This window comes from Polypterus senegalus, chromosome 2 (assembly GCF_016835505.1).
Source record: "Polypterus senegalus isolate Bchr_013 chromosome 2, ASM1683550v1, whole genome shotgun sequence".
Lineage (NCBI taxonomy): Eukaryota > Metazoa > Chordata > Cladistia > Polypteriformes > Polypteridae > Polypterus > Polypterus senegalus.
Window position 1 is genome coordinate 304,943,172 of NC_053155.1, and position 21,710 is coordinate 304,964,881.

General features: G+C 39.6%; 1 protein-coding gene across 5 annotated transcripts in view; it reads right to left on the reverse strand.

Moving 5' to 3' along the window:
• Positions 1–21,710, reverse strand: part of robo2 (roundabout, axon guidance receptor, homolog 2 (Drosophila)) — a 748,943-nt gene that overhangs the window by 260,733 nt on the left and 466,500 nt on the right. For all 5 annotated transcript variants that reach the window (XM_039745871.1, XM_039745870.1, XM_039745867.1 and 2 more), the window contains exons 4-5: positions 21,150–21,270; positions 10,469–10,607 (exon numbers count right to left, since the gene is read on the reverse strand). In XM_039745871.1, coding sequence (XP_039601805.1) covers positions 10,469–10,607; positions 21,150–21,270 — 260 coding nt within the window. The remainder of the gene's footprint in view (positions 1–10,468; positions 10,608–21,149; positions 21,271–21,710) is intronic.

Genomic DNA, 21,710 nt, shown 5'->3' on the forward strand with positions numbered 1-21,710 from the left:
GTTCTCAAAATAAAACTTTTACCAGCTTTAACATTCTATGTTATTGCTGGTTTAGCGTATTCAAATTTCCTACTAAAATAATGACAAACAAGTTAGAAATTGTATGAATAGTCTAACACTGAGGTGCATTATGGGACAAATTTAAATGCGGCATTATTATTATTATTATTATTATTATTGTTATTTATTAATTAAACTGTTTTGAAAGTATAGAATTTTAATCATATATTTATAATCAATACATGAACATTTTTACAATTCAATACAAGCATATATTTAAATTAACTCATATCAATGGATTAATAAAAGCATAAGGAAAATGAAAGGTAACTAAAGTGTTAACTAAACGTGATTTAAAGCTTCAGCATGTGAGGGTTGCCTCATCTTAAGAGGAACTATCAAGGTAATTGCTAAGGTTAAAATGAAGTAAATGAGTAATAAACACCCCCTTAAAAAGTGAGAACTAACTAGTGAGAAAACCCAAACACTCCTGTTATGAAGAGGTGATAACATCAATGGGAAATCCTGTAGGACACCCCTATTAACAAAGTGGAGTTTAACATAACTGATAATTTAACATAGTTGTTTGGCTAAAATGGTTGAATTCCACATATTAAGAGTCAGATGCCGTGATGTATTAGATCAGGTAATGATAATAGGAAAGTATTAAAGAGAATGAATTGTATTGTTGATTGCTCACTCCGTGGACTGAGATATTTGTGTATATCTATGTGTATATAAAGAACCATTTAGCATTTTCATCTGATCTTCATGAATTACCTTTTTGATAACAGTGGAAAGTTTTTTTCCAAAACAAAAGTTGGAGATATTTTTGTTTATTAACCATTTCAGCCACAATTGGTCATATTCAAAAATAAACCAGAGAATATCATTACAGTACATGCAAGGGACATTCGGAAAGTCCTGAGTCATCAGTAATTCTTGAGCTCTATTGGTGTTTATATTTGAAGAGCAAGCTTCACCTTTTCTGGATGCTGATCCTGACAGTCCTCCTTTATGGTTCAGAAACATGGATCTTGCTCAAGCTGGATCTGAACAAACTCAAGTTATTCTAAATGTGATGTCTGCAACAGATTCTGAGAGTCTCACTTTGCAATTGCATCACTAATGCAATCAATGCATCACCAATGCAAGATGTCAACAGCAACCAACCATGGAAGAACAAATCCAACAGGAAAGGCTGGGGTAGTTTGGCCATGTGAGCATAAACAGTCTAACACAGACTCCTCTGGAGACAGCAACCCACCCAGTGGAAGATACAATAGACTGCGCCAAACAAATGTGAAACAAATAATTAGAGGAAGCTCTGATGATCCAACGACTTGACCTGAACCACACCAGGACCATCGCCATGAATCATAAAACATGGAAAAGTATCATGAAGTGAGTCCGAAATCCTGCAGCGCCAACATCAGCATACTGGTTGATGGGCCGACCGCCTCCTCCAGCAACCAGCTAGGGATCAGAGAGAGTGTGGTGTTCACGTTGATTTTCCTGGAGAGCACCATAATTGCTGTATTAAAAAAAAAAGTTTAATTCTAACATGGAGCTGAATTTTTGAAAGGTTTTAGCCTGCTGGGTCCAAAAAAGAACGGAAGCAGTGTCAAGTCAGTTTCTGATGAGTCTTTCTTGCAAACATTCAAAAGGCTGGCCTGTGAAATTGGATTTTTTCAGGCCTGAAACTAAAAATCAGTCAAAAGTGTGACTCCCCCAAGAGCTCCAAGACCCCAGTCAAGGCCAAGTGCTGCAAGTCGACTGGCAGAACAAAGTTTGCCATTATTTTTTTTTCCTTGTCTTGGAAATGTCTCATCACTTGAGTGCCACTGGAGGAAGGAGCCACAGCGACAGCTAAATCGGAAGTCATCTTGCCCAAAGTTTGTCACGGAATGGAGAGAGGTCGTCCATGGTAGTGCCTTTCCTTCACTTCATAAACACTCCAGCTCACGCTGTCAAGACCGTTCAGTAATCTAGTGTTGAGTTGGCAGAGCCCCCCGCTTCCTATTACCCTGACTGAAAACCCTGCGATTTTTGGTTGATATAAAAAAAAAAATCAAACTCGAATTTCTCTCTACATGGGTTCATTTTCAAATCTCACAATGAGCTCATTCAAGCTGTGGTTGAGGAGGGGGACAAATTGACTGACGAAGATTTTGTATCATTTTTTTTTTAAGAAAATGTGCCTATCTTGATGGTAACAGCATTGAAAAGTCGTTGAAAATATTCTGTTCTCAAATTATCTTTTCCTTGAAAGGCTCAGGGCATTATCACACATGCATCTGTGGATCATCCTCAGGGCTCCTCCAAGGTATGTAGTAGCACCTCAGGGAGATAGGGGGCGCTGTTTTTAACCATGTCCTTGCCATTTCCTCTGGCCACATCGATCGAGAAGATACCCCCAAGGGGGGCACATAACTCCGCCCTTTCTGTTTTTTCTGTGATATACTACGGTCTGGCAGAAGGGGACGTGTCTCTGTGAGCTGAACGTGACTGCCATCCTGAAACCTGACGTGACCTCAACTTGAAATTGAAATATTTTCATGTTTGACTCCATGCACAGTTTTGTAAATGATTTCCCAGTCTTTTCCACTAAAAGTTCTTCTTTGTTCCATTGAAGTGTAATAGGTAAGACACACTCACACACACCCACACACCTACTAGATTGATCAACTCCTGCAATATATTTTATAATATCAAAACTGAAATTGGGAATACACAAGCGAGGCGAGCACGTCAGCAAAACGAAACCTCTGAAGAAAGACAAAGTCGCTTAGCCGCTAACATCTGCAAAACGGTACCTCTTTTAAATTTCCACCCACCGCTAATGCACAAGTGAAGTGAGCACGTCGGCAAAACAAATCCTCCTAGGAGAGAGATGCTCAGAGTAGTTCCTTTCGATTACCTGACATCTCTACATTTCAATTTTTTTTCTGATGATTTCAATAGTTTCTAGGACCTCTGGCTTTTTACAGCACGGGTTTACACAGCTAGTGTTTTATAATATCACAACCGAAATTTGTAATTTGATTTTTTGTTATTCTATTTATTACTTGTTTTTTTTTATGCACTGTAACTGAAAAAGAGATCAAAAGTTGACTAAAATAATATACTAAATGGGGAAAACAGACACGAAACACTAGCTAAATCAGACTGTATATATTAACACATAAATCAATAGCACCACTCTAACATAATGATGCTTTCAAGTACAGAATAAAACCCCCAGCCTTCAGAGTTAATAAGTGACTCTGTTGATTTAATGAACAAAATCTGCAGCAGAAAACCAATAATCCTTGATTAGGAAAAATTCAGCCCAAAAGTCTGCAGCAAAACAGGTGTATGTGTAAAACAAATGTGGATGATTAAGGACTCATTAATCAAGTGAGCGGGAAACAACAAAAAAAAAAGAAGAAAAAACGTTGACTTGCTTTTTAGCTTTTCTTTGTAAAATGCGGGGGGGTTTGTTATGCATTAGCGGCCTTGTTTGAAAATCGTTCACCGTCCATTTTCAAGGTTGCTTAACGTGACTTAATAGTTTGAAAGGTTCTCTAGATATTGGATTGCTTATTTTGATAAGCTGAAATTAAAAGGTTATCTTTAAAATATAAGTAAGTTCATTAAAATGAGATTGACAACTAAAAAGAAAACAGTCAATATCACATTTTCTTAGCTTTTGTTACCGTTGTGCGCCAGAGGGTCACCCAAAGGGCTAATCAAAAGGTAAGCACTACCACCCCAAGACACCAGGGGGCACGATCGCTAACCACCTTGTCTACTTTTCCATGCAGAGCCCAGAGAAGATGCCCAGAAAGAGACACTAACCCCACCCCTTCTGGACCAGGAGCTTTAAAAAGAGGGCAGCGGTTCACTTGAATGACAACCGACCTATGGGAAGGAAATCCGACGACAAGTCTGACATACCTACAGTAAATAGGAAATTTTACAATAGCCGACAGCTTTATAGATTTCTGTTCAATCTGGTGCAATCACACACTTGTTATTTTGCTTGTGTATAAACGTTTCGTCTGAGGTTGGTGCTGAGGTTACTAGCACTTGACGACATCTTACATATCTATCATAGATAGATAGCGTAGTTGGCAGGATTAGATAGATAGAAGTTAAAGTCACTATATAATAGATAGTTGTTGTTTCCACAAAGGAATTGTTACAAAATGAGACAACCCAGTTGGTGTTTCAACTATTCATTAGTCGTCTGTCTTGCCATACCTGGCCATAATAGATAGATAGATAGATAGATAGATAGATAGATAGATAGATAGATACTTTATTAATCCCAAGGGGAAATTCACATACTCCAGCAGCAGCATACTGATAAAAAAAATATTAAAGAGTGATAAAAATGCAAGAAAAACAGACAATAAAATTGTATAATGTTAAACGTCTACCCCCCGGGTGGAATTGAAGAGTCGCATAGTGTGGGGTCTCCTCAGTCTGTTAGTGGAGCAGGACGGTGACAGCAGTCTGTCGCTGAAGCTGCTCCTCTGTCTGGAGATGATCCTGTTCAGTGGATGCAGTGGGTTCTCCATGATTGACAGGAGCCTGCTCAGCTCCCATTGCTCTGCCACGGATGTCAAACTGTCCATATATATATATATATATATATATATATATATATATATATATATATATATATATATATATATATATATATAGATAGATAGATAGATAGATAGACTTTTTGATGCTGATTGACCATTTAATTACTTTCATGTTTGTCATGATTAATGCATGGTCTTAAATCAAAATGCAATATACCCAGAGAAGCCGCTAAGCCAAATGCTACATGTTTTGCTTTGCTTTTAGTTATGACATGATAAAACCAAGAAAAAATTGAACCACCACTTAATAATAATAATAATGATAATGATAATAATTCTTCACATTTATATAGTTCTTTACTCACTATTCAAATTGCTGTACATAGTGAGTGGAACGCCACTTCAGCCACCATTAATGTGCAGTATCCACCTGGATGATGCGACAGCAGCCATTTTGTGTCAGTACTCTCATGACACATTAGCTGTTAGGTAGTGAAGGACTGACAAAGAAAGTTAGCCAACTAAAGACAGAAGATGATTAGGGGGTCAGAATGACTAGGCCGTGGTGAACAATTTAGCCAGGACATCGGGATTCACTCTGCTCTTTACAAAGGATGCCCTGGTGATCTTTAATCACCACAGAGAGAGTCGGGACCGGGGTTTTACATTTTACGTCTCACCCAAAGCACTTGCATATGCATTGTGTTGCAATTTAGCTGACAAGTTGGGCTGCATTTAATTCTGGCGCAAATACATTATAACTAATGTTACTTTACAAAACATTAAAATGTTTGCCATTCACAATCCTCATTTTACAAGCACTGAGCTACCTCGACAACATTGTGCAATCTAAATGAATTTTTTTGTAAAAGTTCCTCTGAAGCCTGTTAGCTCCATGGTTTTCCAGATATCACATTGCATTCCAGTTATTTTATCCATTTTTATTAAACTTTGGGGTGGATGCTAATCTCCGTTTAGACGGCCTATAACACAAACGCCTGGATGCCTGCCAGCTTCCGTCAACTGACTATCAGCAAAACAGATCTGCTTACTGCGGGATCTGCAGCTCAGCTCAAGAAGCTTAACTCTTTCACCTTTAAATTTTAATCCTGTCAAACACTCCTGTAAAATACATCCTGAATTCCTCCTTAGCAGCCCATCTATTGCACAGAATTACTTGTTCAGTCTCAGGCTTCTTTCTAATAAAACTCACGTTTGAATTCTTTTAATGTAGTTACAGCAGTGACAAAGTAGCTCCACGCTGTTTACATGCTGGCTGCTTCCCTTTCACTTTTGGGGTTTGAAAGTGATTGATTATAAGAGCATCATCTTCTGTAGCATTCACTCCTTAAAAAGCTGATTATTAGCTGAGCTTCTTACTTTTAAACTACTTGTAAGACATTACTGTATGAGTCTTAAATGTCATTTAGTGGATGCGTGTAGATGTTTATATAAAATGGAACCAACATTTTCAACGATTTGTTTCATCCATGACAGGAAAATGGGAGAAATATTTAGTTGGGGTGCATTTCGATATACAAAGCAAATAACGTACTAGTGTCTTCATCACAGAAATGAGTCCCAAGGTTAACTTTTTTAATTTATTGTTTTATTTGAGAAAGGAGAAGCACCGGAGAACTGGAAAGTTGCAAATGTGACCTGAATCTTTAAGAACAGAGACAAAACGGTACTGACAATACTGAGCAATAAGTCTTACTTCTGTACCATGCAAAGTTATGGAAACAATGATAAAAAATAAATTAGAAAAGTACCTTTATTAAAATAATATAGTAAATAACAGGCAGCAGGGGTTTCTGAAAGATCTTGCCAAACTATCCTTCAGAACTGCGATAGCTGACAAATGTATAATGTATGGCAGAATTTACTTAGACATTCAAAAAGCTTTGAATGATCGATTAATCTTCAAACTATAAGCTGTAGGCAGCAGTGGTAACTTACTAAACTGCATCTAAAGTTGGTTAACTGGCAGGAGACACAAAATATAGATAAGAGAAGAATGCTCCATGTGGAGTGTGGTCACCAGAAGAGTTTCTTAGGGGTCTGTCCTTGGACCGTTATTTTTTCTGATTTATGTAAGTGATGCAGATTTCGATGTTGATAGCAAACTGAAATTTGCAGATGATAGTAAAATCGGAAGAATGGCAGACACCAGCAAAAACAATTCAAGATGACCTGGACAAGCTTCAGAACTGTGCAAAGTGCTGCAACATAGGCAAACAGAATGTCGATTATAAACACAAGATGGGAGACGCTGTCATAGAGAAAGCAACCTCTGAATGGTTTATTTTGACACGCTATTTTAGTCATCTAAGCAACGTGCAGAAGCTTTCAAAAATAAAATGTTTGATTATATTATTAAAAACTGTTGAATTAAAATGAGGGATGCTATGCTCGGGATACATATTGCACTAGTGATACCACATCTGTAGTACTGTGTGCAGTTCTGGTCACCACATTACAAGAAAGACATAGCAGCACTTGAAGCTGCACAGAGGAGAACAACCAAGTGCATCATGGGACTTAAGGACATGTCCTACTGTGACAGACTCAAAGAATAAAACCTGATTAGTCTCGAGCAGAAGAGACTCCATGGGGACCTAATCCAGGTCTTTCGAATTCTCAAAGATATTGACAAAGTAGATCCAGCAGAATCATCCAGCAAAAAACAGTAACTCAAGCGATGTTGTCATGACCTTGGGAAAACCTAACCATAAAGCCCCAAAAACTGTAGCAAAAACCCCCAAACGAGAAAGGGGTCATGAATCTTTGACTTTTGTAACCCAGGGGAAACAAGACACCTTTATAAATAAAATATTCATTGTACAAAAAGTTCTCTGAAAACAATAAAGCTCCAAAGACCACAAAAGGAGTATCCTGAAATAGGCAATCCAGGAGTCAACACATCCCAAAGAAAAATCTGGAATCCATAAAAGCACACAGCTAAACGCAAGAACCCACCAGCACTTCCAAGTGCATTGAAATGAACCGCAAGGGACTGCCTTTATAATGGCTGAAGTCTCTTCTTAGATGGAGATGGACAGGTCTCCCAGCCTCTTGGGGAACCACCCACAAAACAAATTGAACAAGGCCGAAAAAGCATTGGCGCATGGAAACTAAATGATCAACAATGCTGACAAAGAATTTAATTTATCTATGTATGTATGTATGTGTGTATATATATATATATATATATATATATATATATATATATATATATATATATATATTGTTTTTATGTATATATATATATATATATATATATATATATATATATATATATATATATATATACTCACAGTATATAAATATATAAAATACAAAGTCTGGCTGTCTGTTTGTATGTCTGTCTGCTTTTCATGAGAGAACTACTTAATGGATTTAGATCGTTGTTTTTCTAGAATTTGCTTGAACATTCTGGTTGATTTTGTGAGTTCTCCCATTGTGCTAAGTATCATAGTTCGCTTGCAGTACTGATTTTATTTGCATAAATCTGAGAGACACGCAGCGGACCAAGGGGAGGGGGATGTGGGCGGGGCCCTCCTCACACACGCACCAGTCTCCGTTCGTGTCACTCTACCTCTCATTACCTGTTGGAGCGTACTTCGCCTCTGCTTAATTAGTGATACCTGTTTGTTCAACAGACATTATCATCGACAGATTGTTAAGGAGTAATATTTAACGTTTTTGAGAGAGAGATCAGAGCTCCATGTGTTTTAGAGGGTAGCTCCTGATTGGCAGAGATATCACAGCCATGTGTTTTTCTCCCCACGCAGGGACACTCTCCCGTCAGAGCAGAACATGATCAGATACAGTAGCAACGTTTGAGTGTACCTACCTTCTGCTTAGCCAGAATTACATTTTTTTTTATTGATTTTTAAAATTTGTCCTGTTTCACTACTATGTGGGCAGACTTTATTATACAAATAAGTAGATTATTATTAGTATTATTAATAGTATTATTTATTATACAAATATTGCTGTACAAATAAGTTTGTCCTATTTCACTACTACGTGGGCAGACTTTATTATACAAATAATAAACTTACAGATAATAAAATGTACAAAAAAAGAATTCTGAACTCCATCCAGGGGAGAAACCCTGGATGAAACATAACAGATATTCTCAATGTCATGCTGTGTGCTTTAACATTAAAAACATAATAATGTGTTGTTGATCATCAAATACTTGATACCTTCAACCATATGCAATCACGTCTGTTCGAAGAACACTGCTTAGGAAAATTAGATGACCAGTGTGATCGCTGTGACAAAGTATTTCCTAAAGGTGAAATCAGAAGACTGTGTTACCAAAATGGAAGACTTCAGCTTGCTCTTTATGATCCAACTTTATTTTAGAACCGTAGATCTGTGGGTTTTACTGGCTCGTTTCTAAAATTCTGTTACATTCCTTTTATCAGAACCTACAAGAAATGTATGAGTCACTTAAGTTATGTGGAACAAGACCTTAAGAAAGGCTTTGTTTAGTGATAAATCACCAGTGACTCCAGAATTGGCGATACGCATAGGATATTATTAATCAGTTACTGCTATGTAACAAGACCATAGCAAATTTGTTGTTGTTCATCTTCTTCTTCATAATAATGATAATAATAATAACAACTTTACATTTATATGATGCTTTTGTCACTATTCAAAGTGTTTTACATAGTGAGTGGGGAGCCGCTTCAACCACCACTAAAGACATAAAAACTCTAATAACTCTTTAAAACTGGGACTACCTAAAGGGCATCTAGAAGTCATTTAATTCGACAGTAATTATCAAGAAGTTTTTTTATATATTTTTATTGATTTTAATTAGAAACAGATAACATTCCATACAGTCAAGTCAAATTTAACAGATCAAAGCAAAATTCGACTGCCACGCAAGAGAAAGAGAGAGGAGCCACCAACCGAACCTACTCTAGAAAAGGAGGGTATTCTTTTCCCCCAAAATGGAAGCTTATTCTTAAATGTTACTGATTAGATTCTGCCATATTTTACAAAAGTTCTGTACAGATCCTCTAAGTGAGAATTAGATTTTTGTCCAATTTCAAGTAGTATAGAACATCGGTTACCCACTGACTTAAGAGTGGTGGGATGGGATTCTTCCAGTTGAGCAAGACAAGTCTACATGCTGGTAGTGTGATAAAAGAAAGTACAGTTTGTTTGTCCTTCTCCACTTTAAGGCCATTTGGGTGTCCACCAAACACAGCTGTTAATGGATTAGGAGGGATTGTGACACCAAGGCTGTCTGATGTGAAGGGATGCAAAGATTTTTGTCCAAAATGTTGTTAATTTGGTGTTCGCCCAGAGAATGTGGCCAGTAATTATGAAGAACTTAACAAACACTTTTGGTTATCCTACATAACATCAAGCCATGAGATGCAGCTGTGAATGTCCCAATTCTGATGTGTCACAAAATATTCCTAGGGATTCACTTTGTAGTCGAAATCTCTTTTAAAACTTCCAGTACGTCAGATTGCTCTGTCGACTAATAGATGGCCCCAAATCCCCAACATACAATTCTGTAAATAAGTCACATGTGTTTTTAGTGCTGATCAGAGGAAACAAAATGGCCCGCTGAGCCACCAGTGCCGAGAGCGGCTTCATTATCTTTGGAGTATTCAGGAGATCACAGCTCAAGCTTGTATGGCTGCAGGCTTTATTTGAACATTATTAGTTAACAGGATTGCAACAGAATCCTTCAAAGTTCAGGTTTACCTTGTCCAAACTCAAATCGGTTTGGTCATACTTGGAAACTGTGCAGCTTGAATGAACAACAGGTATGAAAGACAGACTTAATAAAGACCTTTTTGTAATCTGGGAATATAATTGACTGTGAAATTAATTAAAACCTGTTTTCATCTTACCGGCCCCTGGGAAGATCGGCGTCATCTTTCCTCCACCTCACAGTAGGTTGGGGGTCTCCCTGGACTTGACATCGAAACTCTACTGCCTCCTCTTCAAGTATCACCTGGTTTATCGGTCGCCGCAGAAATGTTGGCCGCTCTTTAAAGAGAACAGAATAAATCAGTCGAGAAATAAATAAATAACAATCAAATGAGGTAAATGGGTAGCTCAGGAGTGCTGCTACCTCATGGACCCAGCCATGGATGTCTTGTATAAAATGTGCATGTTCTCCCCATTTTTCATTGGGTACTCTGATTTCCTCTCAGGTCCCCAGAAAAGGGCATGTAGGGTGCAATCGTGATAATAAACGAAAGGTATGTGAGTTTGGGTGGGTGCGAGAGTGGTCCCCTGTTCAGGCCTGTAACTTAGAATTGGTGTGAAAATGTCACGTTATGTAAGCCATTTTAATAAAAAAGGCCGCAGAACTAAACAAAAATGGAGGGGAGTGCCATTATCTGACTGATTTTATATAGCAATTTTTGTGGTGAACAGATCTGTGCAATGATGCAGTTGAGTATTATTGTTTTTATAATCCCTTTCCTTCAGAAAATGTGGCTTAAAGAAATTTAAACAAAATGACAGTAAACTTAAGCATAGTAGAAGGAACTGCTGTGATAAATGATCATGCAAAAAAAAAATTAGCAAATTATTATTTTATACAGTGCAATAGAAATAATTTCAGGAATGCAATACACACACATTTAATATGGTGTCTTTTACAGAAAAATACGAACACAAAACTGTGATACACACCCACTATGAAATATCGAGAACTAACTGTGCCTTGTCTTTGGACCAAAAGCAACCTGAAGACTCTCTCGCAGTTTTACTATATTGGTGAACTTGCCGAGACGTCAAGTAAGAGGGCCGGGGTAGGTCGTATCTTATCCGAGATGGTCGTGTAGTCGATTGCAGCTGTGGCACAAATTGAGTTCGACAGGAAAATGTATGGTAGCTCGTTGTGTGAACGTACAATGTGCATATACCGCAAAGCAAAGTTTGCCTGTTCGGGTTGAATGAGAAGTGAGGTGCATGCAAGCGCTGAAAAAAATGTAAAGTGCATGCATGTGCCCATCTCACCAAGTGCAAGTCACACTTGTATAAGCTTCTGCATCTTCCGTAGAATTCCCACCAAATTCCATGGCTGTGGCTGAGTGTGAGCAGAGCGGACTGCTCCATACACACTCACACATATTTCGTTGTGAGAGGTGAGGTACACACATGCGGCGAAAAAATTGAAAAGTGTATACATGCGCCATCTGGTGGCTGTGGTTGAGCATGAGCAGAGCGGACTGCTCCATACCCACACACACACAGACACAGGTCTTTTGTTTATATATGTCTACAGTCAAAAAAAAATAAATGAAAGTGGACCTTATTACCAGTCTTCATTTTCTATAGCAACTAAACTGAACAATCACAGTCAACAGCTGTCGTTTCTAGCGTCTTCTAATCACAAAGTGTGGACAACAGAAATAAAGGAAAACCAATACAATTGGGTGTGAAACAATGGCTTTTGTTGAAGTCTCTGTCAAAAGGAACCAGCAAAAGAAATTCAGAGTATACTGTATTATTATCAGTTTTTACTGTATATGCACACATTCAAACCGTTGACAAGTGAATCCCACTGATTATCTTGTTACAATGGCACCTGTCAAAGGGTGGGATGTGTTAGGCAGCAAGTGAACAGTCAGTTCTTGAAGGGGATGTGATGGAAAAAGGAAAGTTGGGCAAGCATAAGGATCTGAGCGACTTTGATAAGGACCAAATTGTGATGGCTAGACGACTGGGCCAGGCCATCTCTGAAATGGCAGGTCTTCTGGGGGTATTCCCAGTATGCAGTGGTCAGTACCTACCAAAAGTAGTTCAAGGATGGACAAGCGGTGCATCAGGGACAGTGACACACTGGTGTGCGTGGGGAACAAAGGCTAGCTCATCTGGTCCGATCCCACAAAAGAGTTACTGTAACATAAAGAGCTGAAAGACTTAATTGAGGCCATGGCAGAAAGGTGTGAGCACCCAGCCGCAGAACGGTCAGAGTGCCCATCGATGAGCCCTGTCCACTGCAGAAAGTGCTTACAATGATCATGTGAGCCTCTGAATTGGAGCAATAGAAGAAGGTGGCCTGATATGATGAATCACGATTATGTGGACAGCTGGGTGTGTGTGTGTGTCGTTTACCTAGGGAAGAAATGGCAGCACTATGGGAAAAAACGCAGAAACAGTGTAAAGCTCTGGGCAATGTCCTGGCGTTCATGTTACTTTGACATGTACCACCTAAAGATAGATTGGTTGAACATTAGAACAATCTAGACAAGAACAGGCCATTCAGCCCAACAAAGCTTGCCAGTCCTATCCACTTAATTCTTCTATAAAACATGAAGCCTATTATTGAAAGTCCCTAAAGTCCTACTGTTTACCACACTACTTGGTAGCTTATTAGTGTCTCTGTGTAAAGAAAAACTTCCCAATGTTTGTGTGAAATTTACTTATAACAAGTTTCCAACTGTGTCTCCGTGTTCTTGATGAACTCATTTTAAAGTCTCGATCCACTGGACTAATTCCCTTCATAATTTTAAACACTTCAATCAGGTCACCTCTGAATCTTCTTTTGTGGACCACATGCTCCCCTTCATAGCAATGGTATTCCCTAATGGCACTGGTTTCTTTCAGCAGGATAATACACCCTGTCACACTGCATAAAAGTTATTTAGAAATGGTCTGAGGAACATGATGAAGAGTTCAAGGTGTTTAACATCTGTAGGATGTGTTGTAAAAACAAGTCTGATCAATGGAGGAGCCACCTTGCAACTTACAGGACTTAAAGGATCTGCTGCTAAAGTCTTGGTGTCAGATACCACAGGACACCTTCAGAGGTCTTAAAGAGTCCATGCCTTGATGGGTCAGGGCTGTTTTGGTGGTACAAGGGGGACTCACACAATATTAGGCAGGTGGTTTTAATATTTGGGCTAATCGGGGTAGGTTCTCTAATCAAGTGTAAGGATTTTAACGTTGGTCGCAATTCAATAAAAAAAAATTGCTCTTTGTTTTGTATTTCTTTTTTATTCTTGTTTATTGGATTCTATTTTATTGGATTGGATTATAATGAATATTATTACAGCAATTATTATTAAAATAATATTAATCGTGCACAGATCAACACAGAGAGGATCACAGGGAGAAGACACAAACTCTACACTAAAGAGGGACCACGACACTTGATGTGTAAGACAACACCGCTGTGTCCCCTTCAGCTAAAGGACAAGAAGTATTCAGACCCCTTCACTTTCTACGCTTAATTGTCTTTTATAATTAATTTGATTTCAAATATATTAAATGTTAAATATATTATATGTTAAATGGTGCGACTCAAACCACTTACACCTTAACACCAGCAAGACCAAGGAGCTGGTGGTGGATTTTAGGAGGCCCAGGCCCCTCATGGACCCTGTGATCATCAGAAGTGACTGTGCAGAGGGTACATACCTATAAATACCTGGGAGTGCAGCTGGATGACAAATTGGACTGGACTGCCAATACTGATGCTCTGTGTAAGAAAGGTCAGAGCTGACTGTACTTTCTTAGAAGGTTGGCGTCCTTCAACATCTGCAATAAGATGTTGCAGATGTTCTATCAGACGGTTGTGGCAAGTGCCCTCTTCTACGTTGTGGGGTGCTGGGGAGGCAGCATAAGGATGAAGGACGCCTCACGCCTGGACAAACTTGTTAAGAAGGCAGGCTCTATTGTAGGAGTAAAGTTGGACAGTTTAACATCTGTAGCAGAGCGACGGGCATTAAGCAAACTCCTGTCAATCATGAAGAATCCACTGCATCCACTGAACAGGATCATCTCCAGACAGAGGAGTAGCTTCACTGACAGACTGCTGTCACTGTCCTGCTCCACTGACAGACTAAAGAGATCGTTCCTCCGCCACACTATGTGACTCTTTAATTCCACCCGGGGGAGTAAATGCTAACATTATTCAAAGTTATTGTCTGCTTTTACATGCATTTTTATTTCTATTTAATGTAATATTGTTTTTTTCTATCTATCTATCTATCTATCTATCTATCTATCTATCTATCTATCTATCTATTATATAGTGCCTTTCATTCTATCTATCTATCTATCTATCTATCTATCTATTATATAGTGCCTTTCCTATCTATCTATCTATATTTCCGTATCAATGAATTAAGTTTATCTAATCTAATCTAAGGTCTAAACCTTTATGAAAACATGTTTTCACTTTGTCATTATGGGTTATTGAGTATGGATTGATGGTCCAAAATGTCAATTTTTTCCATTTAAATTAAACCTACAACACTATAAAGTGTGCAGAAAGTGAAGGGGTCTCAATACCTTCTGAAGCCATTGTGCATAGTCAGCTAAAATGGTGTCATGGCTATGGCACTGGGCTGGCATCTACTCCAGAGTTGGTCCTGGCTTTGTGGTCACTGCTGTTGGGATATGTCTAAGCTACCCCTAAGCATGTCATGGAAAAAAAAAACAAATTTAGGAAATACATAAAGGAATGTGATGCGTATGCCTTGTGATGAACAAAAGAAAAATGTATAGTACAGGTCCTCCCTGCATGGAGTTTGCATGTCCTCCCTGTGTCTGCGTGGTTTCCTCCCACAATCCAAAGACATGCAGGTTAGGTGCATTGGCGATCCTAGTGTGTGCTTGGTGTGTGTGTGTGTGTGTGCGTGTGCCCTGCAGTGGGCTGGCACCCTGCCCAGGGTTTGTTTCCTGCCTTGTGTCCTGTGTTGGCAGGGATTGGATTCAGCAGACCCCCCATGACCCTGTAGTTAGGATATAGCGGGTTGAATAATGGATGGATGGATTATAGTAAGAGGAAAACTCTTCATAATTAAAAATAAAGCAGTTGGATTTTTTTCTAGTGTTTAAGCACCTTCAGCATGGGAAAGGTGCTATATAAATACGATTAATTTTATTATTATTATTATTATTATTATTATTATTATTATTATTAGTGTACACAGCTTGTGATGGGACAGCCAAAAAGGTCCACAGGTTTAAAAAATGTTTAAAATGAAACGCAGGAATGTGGAGTCAAGTGTAAAATATGAGGGAATACAATGTGCAGTTAGAAGGAGAACTGAGAGTGCGAAAGGACAAACAGGCCTAGAATAAAACAGGGAGCAGTGCAGATGTTGGGGCAGTCAGAAGATCTCACCCTCCTTTCTGGAATTCCATGGAGAAATACCTCATGAATTGCAGTACATTTCTTATGGCTAGGGATTCCTCAACAATCAGATTGCTTATGATTTACACTGCCCACCAATAAGCATATCACAGCTACAAAGCATGCTGTGGGTGCAGAGATAGCTGGGCCCACTAGGTGGCAGCATTGTGTTATAGCTTTAGGCCTTTTAAAGCAACCCCTCACCTCGTCTCCTGTAGATGGAGAATGACACCTTACAGGTGTGGCATCACAGGACATTTTAGTAGTAATCAGCTATAACAAGCCACAACATTTACTCCAGTGTATTAGTCAGTGCTCATAATCTTGTGGCACTTTATATGGCAGGCAGTGTAATATCACTATGGCACTGGGCTGTAAACAAAAGACTAAAAAAATATTTAAGTTGATTTTATATTTTTTAATAGCAGAAGAGCTATTACTAAGAGCATTACTGGTTTAACAGCAATTTTCTAGGTTTACCCAGGTCAACTGGTTACTCTCAAACAAATCTTTTATTCTTAGTGATCCTAGACATCCTTTGGGGTGAGATCTATTCTCTTCATATCATCAGACACCATCTCCAACTTTCTTCAGACTCATCCTTTCCACCTCGGACACCATCTCCAACCACATCTTCTTCAGACTCATCCTCTTCACCTCCATCTTGGTGCGTCTTTTCACCCATTTTTCATTAGCATTTTGTTTCAGATGCCTAAACTACTTTAGTCTGTTTCTCCTCAGCAAGACACTTTTCACCTTTACACCAAGTCCTTCTTTTATCCCATTCACCTTCCATTGCACTTTATGATACTCCAACCATCCATCATGTCATTCTTATTGCTTCTTTCCAGTTTTCTTCTTCATGCTCAACCTTTATCGACCATGTCTCTCACCACAGAATATACTACTTTTCACCTAGCTTTTATCAAGAGAAAACAATAATTCAAGTAATCCAGATAAAAAAAAAAAAAATAGTAATAATAAAATGTAAAATCAGACCCACCCTTCCATTAGAACTTTAGTTGGTGCCATTGCAGGGACTGAGTTTGGATAATAGTATAGTGATATCTCCATCATGTGTATCAGCTGTTCTTTATTCAGTCCCATCCTGTTTCTTTTATCAATCATCCATGGTGTTCTTCTCCTTCCTCTTGTACATTTTCCTTCAATCTATAATGTATCGTAATATCTTGTACTTTTCATGTCTTTCTATGCGTCCAAACCATTTCAGTTTTCTTCTTTTCTTAATTTTTCTACCTCCAGGGTCTTATTTAGTTTATGCAGAACCTGTTCATCAGTGAATCCCTCTGCTTACGATATGCATAGAAGCATGGCTGTAAATCCACACCTCGAATGCTTTGTCCTGTGTAGTGTGTCTGATTCAAGCGTCCACAACTCGTAACCGTAAAGAAGTACCGACCAAATAATCACATTATAGATTCCAAAGCTTCAATTCTAGATATATTTGTGTATTAGGAAGTAAAAATGTTAGTGTTGAATACACAATGGGAGGTCTGAAAATCGAGAGTACACCTTATGAGAAGGATTTAAGAGTCATAGTGGGTTATCAACTTCAAATCAGTGTTCAAAAGCCATTAAGAAGGCAAAGAGGTTATATAGCGCCTTGATGTGTGGAGTACAAGTCACAGGACGTTCTGCTCAAGCTTTATAACATACTGGTGAGGCCTCATCTGGAGTACTGTGTGCAGTTTTGGTCTCCAGGCTACAAAAAGGACATAGCAGCACTAGAAAAGGTCCAGAGAAGAGCAATGAGGCTAATTCCAGGGCTATAGATGATGAATTATGAAAAAAAAATTAAAAGAGCTGAGCATTCACAGTTTCAGCAAAGGAAGATTAAGAGGTGACATGATTGAAGTGTTTAAAATTATGAAGGGAATTAGTCCAGTGGGTCGAGACTACAACTTTAAAATGAGTTCATCGATAACACAGGGACACAATTGGAAACTTGCTAAGGGTAAATTTCGTACAAACATTAGGAAGTTTTTCTTTACACAAAGAATGATAGACACTTGGAATAAGAGACCAAGTAGTGTGGTAGATGGGAGGAATTTAGGGATTTTCAAAACTCGACTTGATGTTTGTTTGGAAGAAATAAGTGGATAGGACTGGCGAGCTTTGTTGGCATGAATGGCCTGTTCTCGTCTAGACTGTTCTAATTAAACAGGATATTTTAGAATTTGTATAAATTTAGAAAGGGCTTGTTCTGCTCTACCTCTGACTTCCACCTTAATGTCAAAGTGGTCGTCAGCCATCTTTCCCAGATGTTTGTACTTGTGAGCTTGTTCAATTCCAGTGTTATTGCTACTAGTATCATTGTTAATCCTATTTTGACTTACAACCATGTCCTTAGTTTTCTGCACATTCAGATTAAGACCCAGTCGAGTTCTTGTATCCATCAGATCTTGCAGCTCTTCTTCAGTACTTGATAGTGTCTTCCACGTGTCTTACTTGTAATTTGTTTAGAGGTAACCCATTTATTTTTACTCCTTCTGTTCTATCAGATATGAATTCTTGTATAATCTTCTCTGTAGAAATTTTAAACAGAATAGACTCTCTGTGTACTCCTGGTTTTGTTTCTACTTCAGGTGTTTTTTATTCTACACTCTGACCATTACTGTTTGATGCCAATGTAAGTTTGTAATTCCAGCAACCTTGCTCAGGATTAAGTGGGGGCTTAGAATATGGTATGGTATACACTTCTAATAATTTGAATATCTTTGCTGTCCAACGCTATTTTGGTGTAAGATATTCAACAGATGACCATGCCGTACCTGTCAAAGGCCTTGTCAAAATCTATAAGACATATGTACTGTACAGATCTTGCATCATGTCAAGGCCTTATTTCACCAAAGCTATTAGTCTCAAAAGTGCTTCTTGGGTCCCCAAACCTTCCCTAAATCCAAAAAGTGTATCGCATATGAATTCTTCACATTTGTGCTTTACTGTTTTGTATGAAATCTTTAAAAGTATTTTCAGTACATGTGCTATACTGGTCGCATTTCTTCAAGTTTGGTTTCTTGGGAATGGTGACAAATTTGGATTACAGCCTTCTCAGTCTTGTGGTATCTTCCCCTGATTATATATATTGTTGAACAACATTGTAAGGGATTCAATGGCAGCCCTATTTAGAAACAAACTACTGTAACGGATGGTGGCTGGTGCCATTACCCAACCGGGACACCACTGCAATGGAAGGACAGGGGGAGATGACTGATGAAGGGCGTTATCTTCACTTGGGGTGTAACGGCCCATCGGAGTCCCACAGGGCTATATGGGACTTGGTATTTGTCGGCTCATCCCTGTTGGCTTCCAGAGATGCTTCCAGGAGGAGCTGTAGAGACCTACTTTGGGCTTTTTACAAACCATGTAGTAATTCCTGGTCTCCCTAATGAGCCACCTGGAGTTCTCCCAGGTATGGATTAAAAGGAGCAGCTACCTCACAAATAGGAGCCTGAATTGGAAAGAGGTAGATGAAGCTCACCTATGAGAGGGGTGCAAGGCTGTGGAAGAAAGGGACAGCGGTACTTGTGACTGTGGGTATCATTCCTTGGAGATTTCTCCGGACTCCTTTCCCTAAAAAATGGGGCTTTTGTTGGATAGAATTGGTGTCTCTGCCTGTTTGTGTTGGCTCGGGATGGCAGTTTACAAAGAAACTCTATTGGTGGTGTAGCTAGCTTGCTGAAGGCCCTTGTGTAGGCCCCTCCTGACTAGCAGAACTGTTAGTAATTTATCAGCAACCAGATCCTAGGGGCCAGCTGGGCAGTGGTGTCCACCACCGCGCCACTATCAGATCACACGCTGGTGACTAACAAACCGGCTCTCTAAATGGAATTTGAAATAACGTTTTTAATCGTTTTATTACAGCAGCTGTAAGGTAGCAAAACTAAAATAAATTGTGGGAATGGAATGTGGGAGGTGAGGGTAGTAGTAGTAGTAGTAAGTAGTACATAAATATATGTAAGATGTGGACCCGCTTACTATTCCAAGACAACTTTGTGAAGGGGGATTATTAAAATGTAACATAAGCTAAAAAGTACTGTAGAAACTATACTATGCTATAAAACGAAGCTATTTCAATTTGTGACAAATTTAAACGACAACACCGCCTGACAGGATACTACTACCCCAAAGGTCACCAAATTTGGGAATGTGCACTTCTCTGTAAGGAGGACTAGGATGAGTTGTGCCTCCAATTCGGCACTGAGACTTTGGACTACCCAAGTCTAAATTTGTGTAAACTGTAAGCCTGCCGAATACGTAATGTCATCATGGACGGGACTGGACTTGCCTGGTGATGGTGCAAATATGCCACTGAAACTGTGAATTATTAACACAATGAAAACTGTGCAAGTGGTTTAAGATTTAAGTGAGCCCCCCTCCAAGCTCGTAAGCCCTTCTGCACAATCCATTGCTACGCCATAGAACTATACAAAGGTACAAACTACAGGTACAATGGCAAGCAGTATGGGGTTCAGATCCTGCTACTGACACTATGTGATCGTGAGCAAGTCACTTGACCTACCTGTGCTCCAATTGAAAAAAACAAAAAGAAATGTAAATAGTTGTATCAGAAATGCTGTAAATCGCCTTGGATAAAGGTGTGAGTCGAATAAGTAAATGTACAAAATCTAAAACTTAGACGCAACAAATCCAGAACACATCAGACAGAAGTACCCCATCACCACTCCTGCGGCCCTGCAGAGCGTATGGAGAAGAACGAAGTACAAAGCACCAAACTCACAGTGATACATCACTAGTTGCTACTGTGGACGAGAGGAGGGCTTGTGCCTCCTCCAGACCGCGAGGGGGCGTCCGTCCTGGTTAGGTTGGGGGCCTCGGGTAGAGGGCTTGGAAGCCCAGCCCTGTAGGGACCCGAGGCCACCGCCAGGCGGTGCCCCAGTGCCTATTTATCCCGGGAGCCCGGCACTTCCGCCACACCAGGAAGTGCCGGGGGGAAGATGACAGGGAACACCTGGACGGCTTCCGGGTGTGCAGCCGGCACTTCTGCCACACAGGGGTGTGGCCAAGACGAATTGCCGGGAAGCAGCTGGAGCCCATCCGGGTTCCTATAAGAGGGGCCGCCTCCCTCCAGTCATTGGTGGATGTCGGGAGGTAGCGAGACAGAGCTGGGGAGAGGACTGGAGGCGGCCAGGAAGAGAAGGCACAGAGACTGTGAGCCCTGGACTTTAGGGGAATCGGTGCAAGAGGCACTGGGATTGATGCACTACAAACTTGTGAATATTGTAAATAAATGGTGTGTTGGGTGGAATATGCTGTCCGTCTGTCTGTGCCCGGGTCAGCTTTCACACTATCTAAGAAAGCCCTAAATAAAATGATGTTGGAAAAATTAACACACATGTGCAATGGTGAGGTCAAGAAAGTACCTCAAAGTCCAGAAAAAAATATCTTACCAAATACAGTCAGCTGTGCAGTTTCGCTGTCTCTCTCTCCCACCATATTGGTCCCGACACACACGTACATTCCAGCATCACTTTTTCTAGTATTGGAGATCATCAGCTTTCCACCTCGGATCTGTGGAGAGAAACAGGAACAATTTGTGGTCAGTAAAGCCCACCACATTCAAGCTTCTCAATGTTTGCTTCATTCAGTTCTTGTGAAACAATATGCTTTCATTTGGAAAGTCCTTGTCAGGCAATTTGCATTGTTTTGATTTTAAAGGAATACTCCATTAAAAATATTTGGGTATTTTTTTGTTCTTTATTTCACCTTATACAATTTCTCTTATTAGGAATTTTTTAGTTTTCGCATACCCGTTGGGGTCAGAGCGCAGGGTCACCCATTGTACAGCACCCCCGGAGCAGTTGCAGGTTAAGGACCTTGCTCAAGGGCCCAGCAGAGTAGGATCTCTTTTGGCAGTGACGGACATTCGAACCGGCAACCTTTGGGATACCAGCACAGATCCTTAGCCTCAGAGCCACCACTCCACCCCTGATTTTATACTGTATGTTACT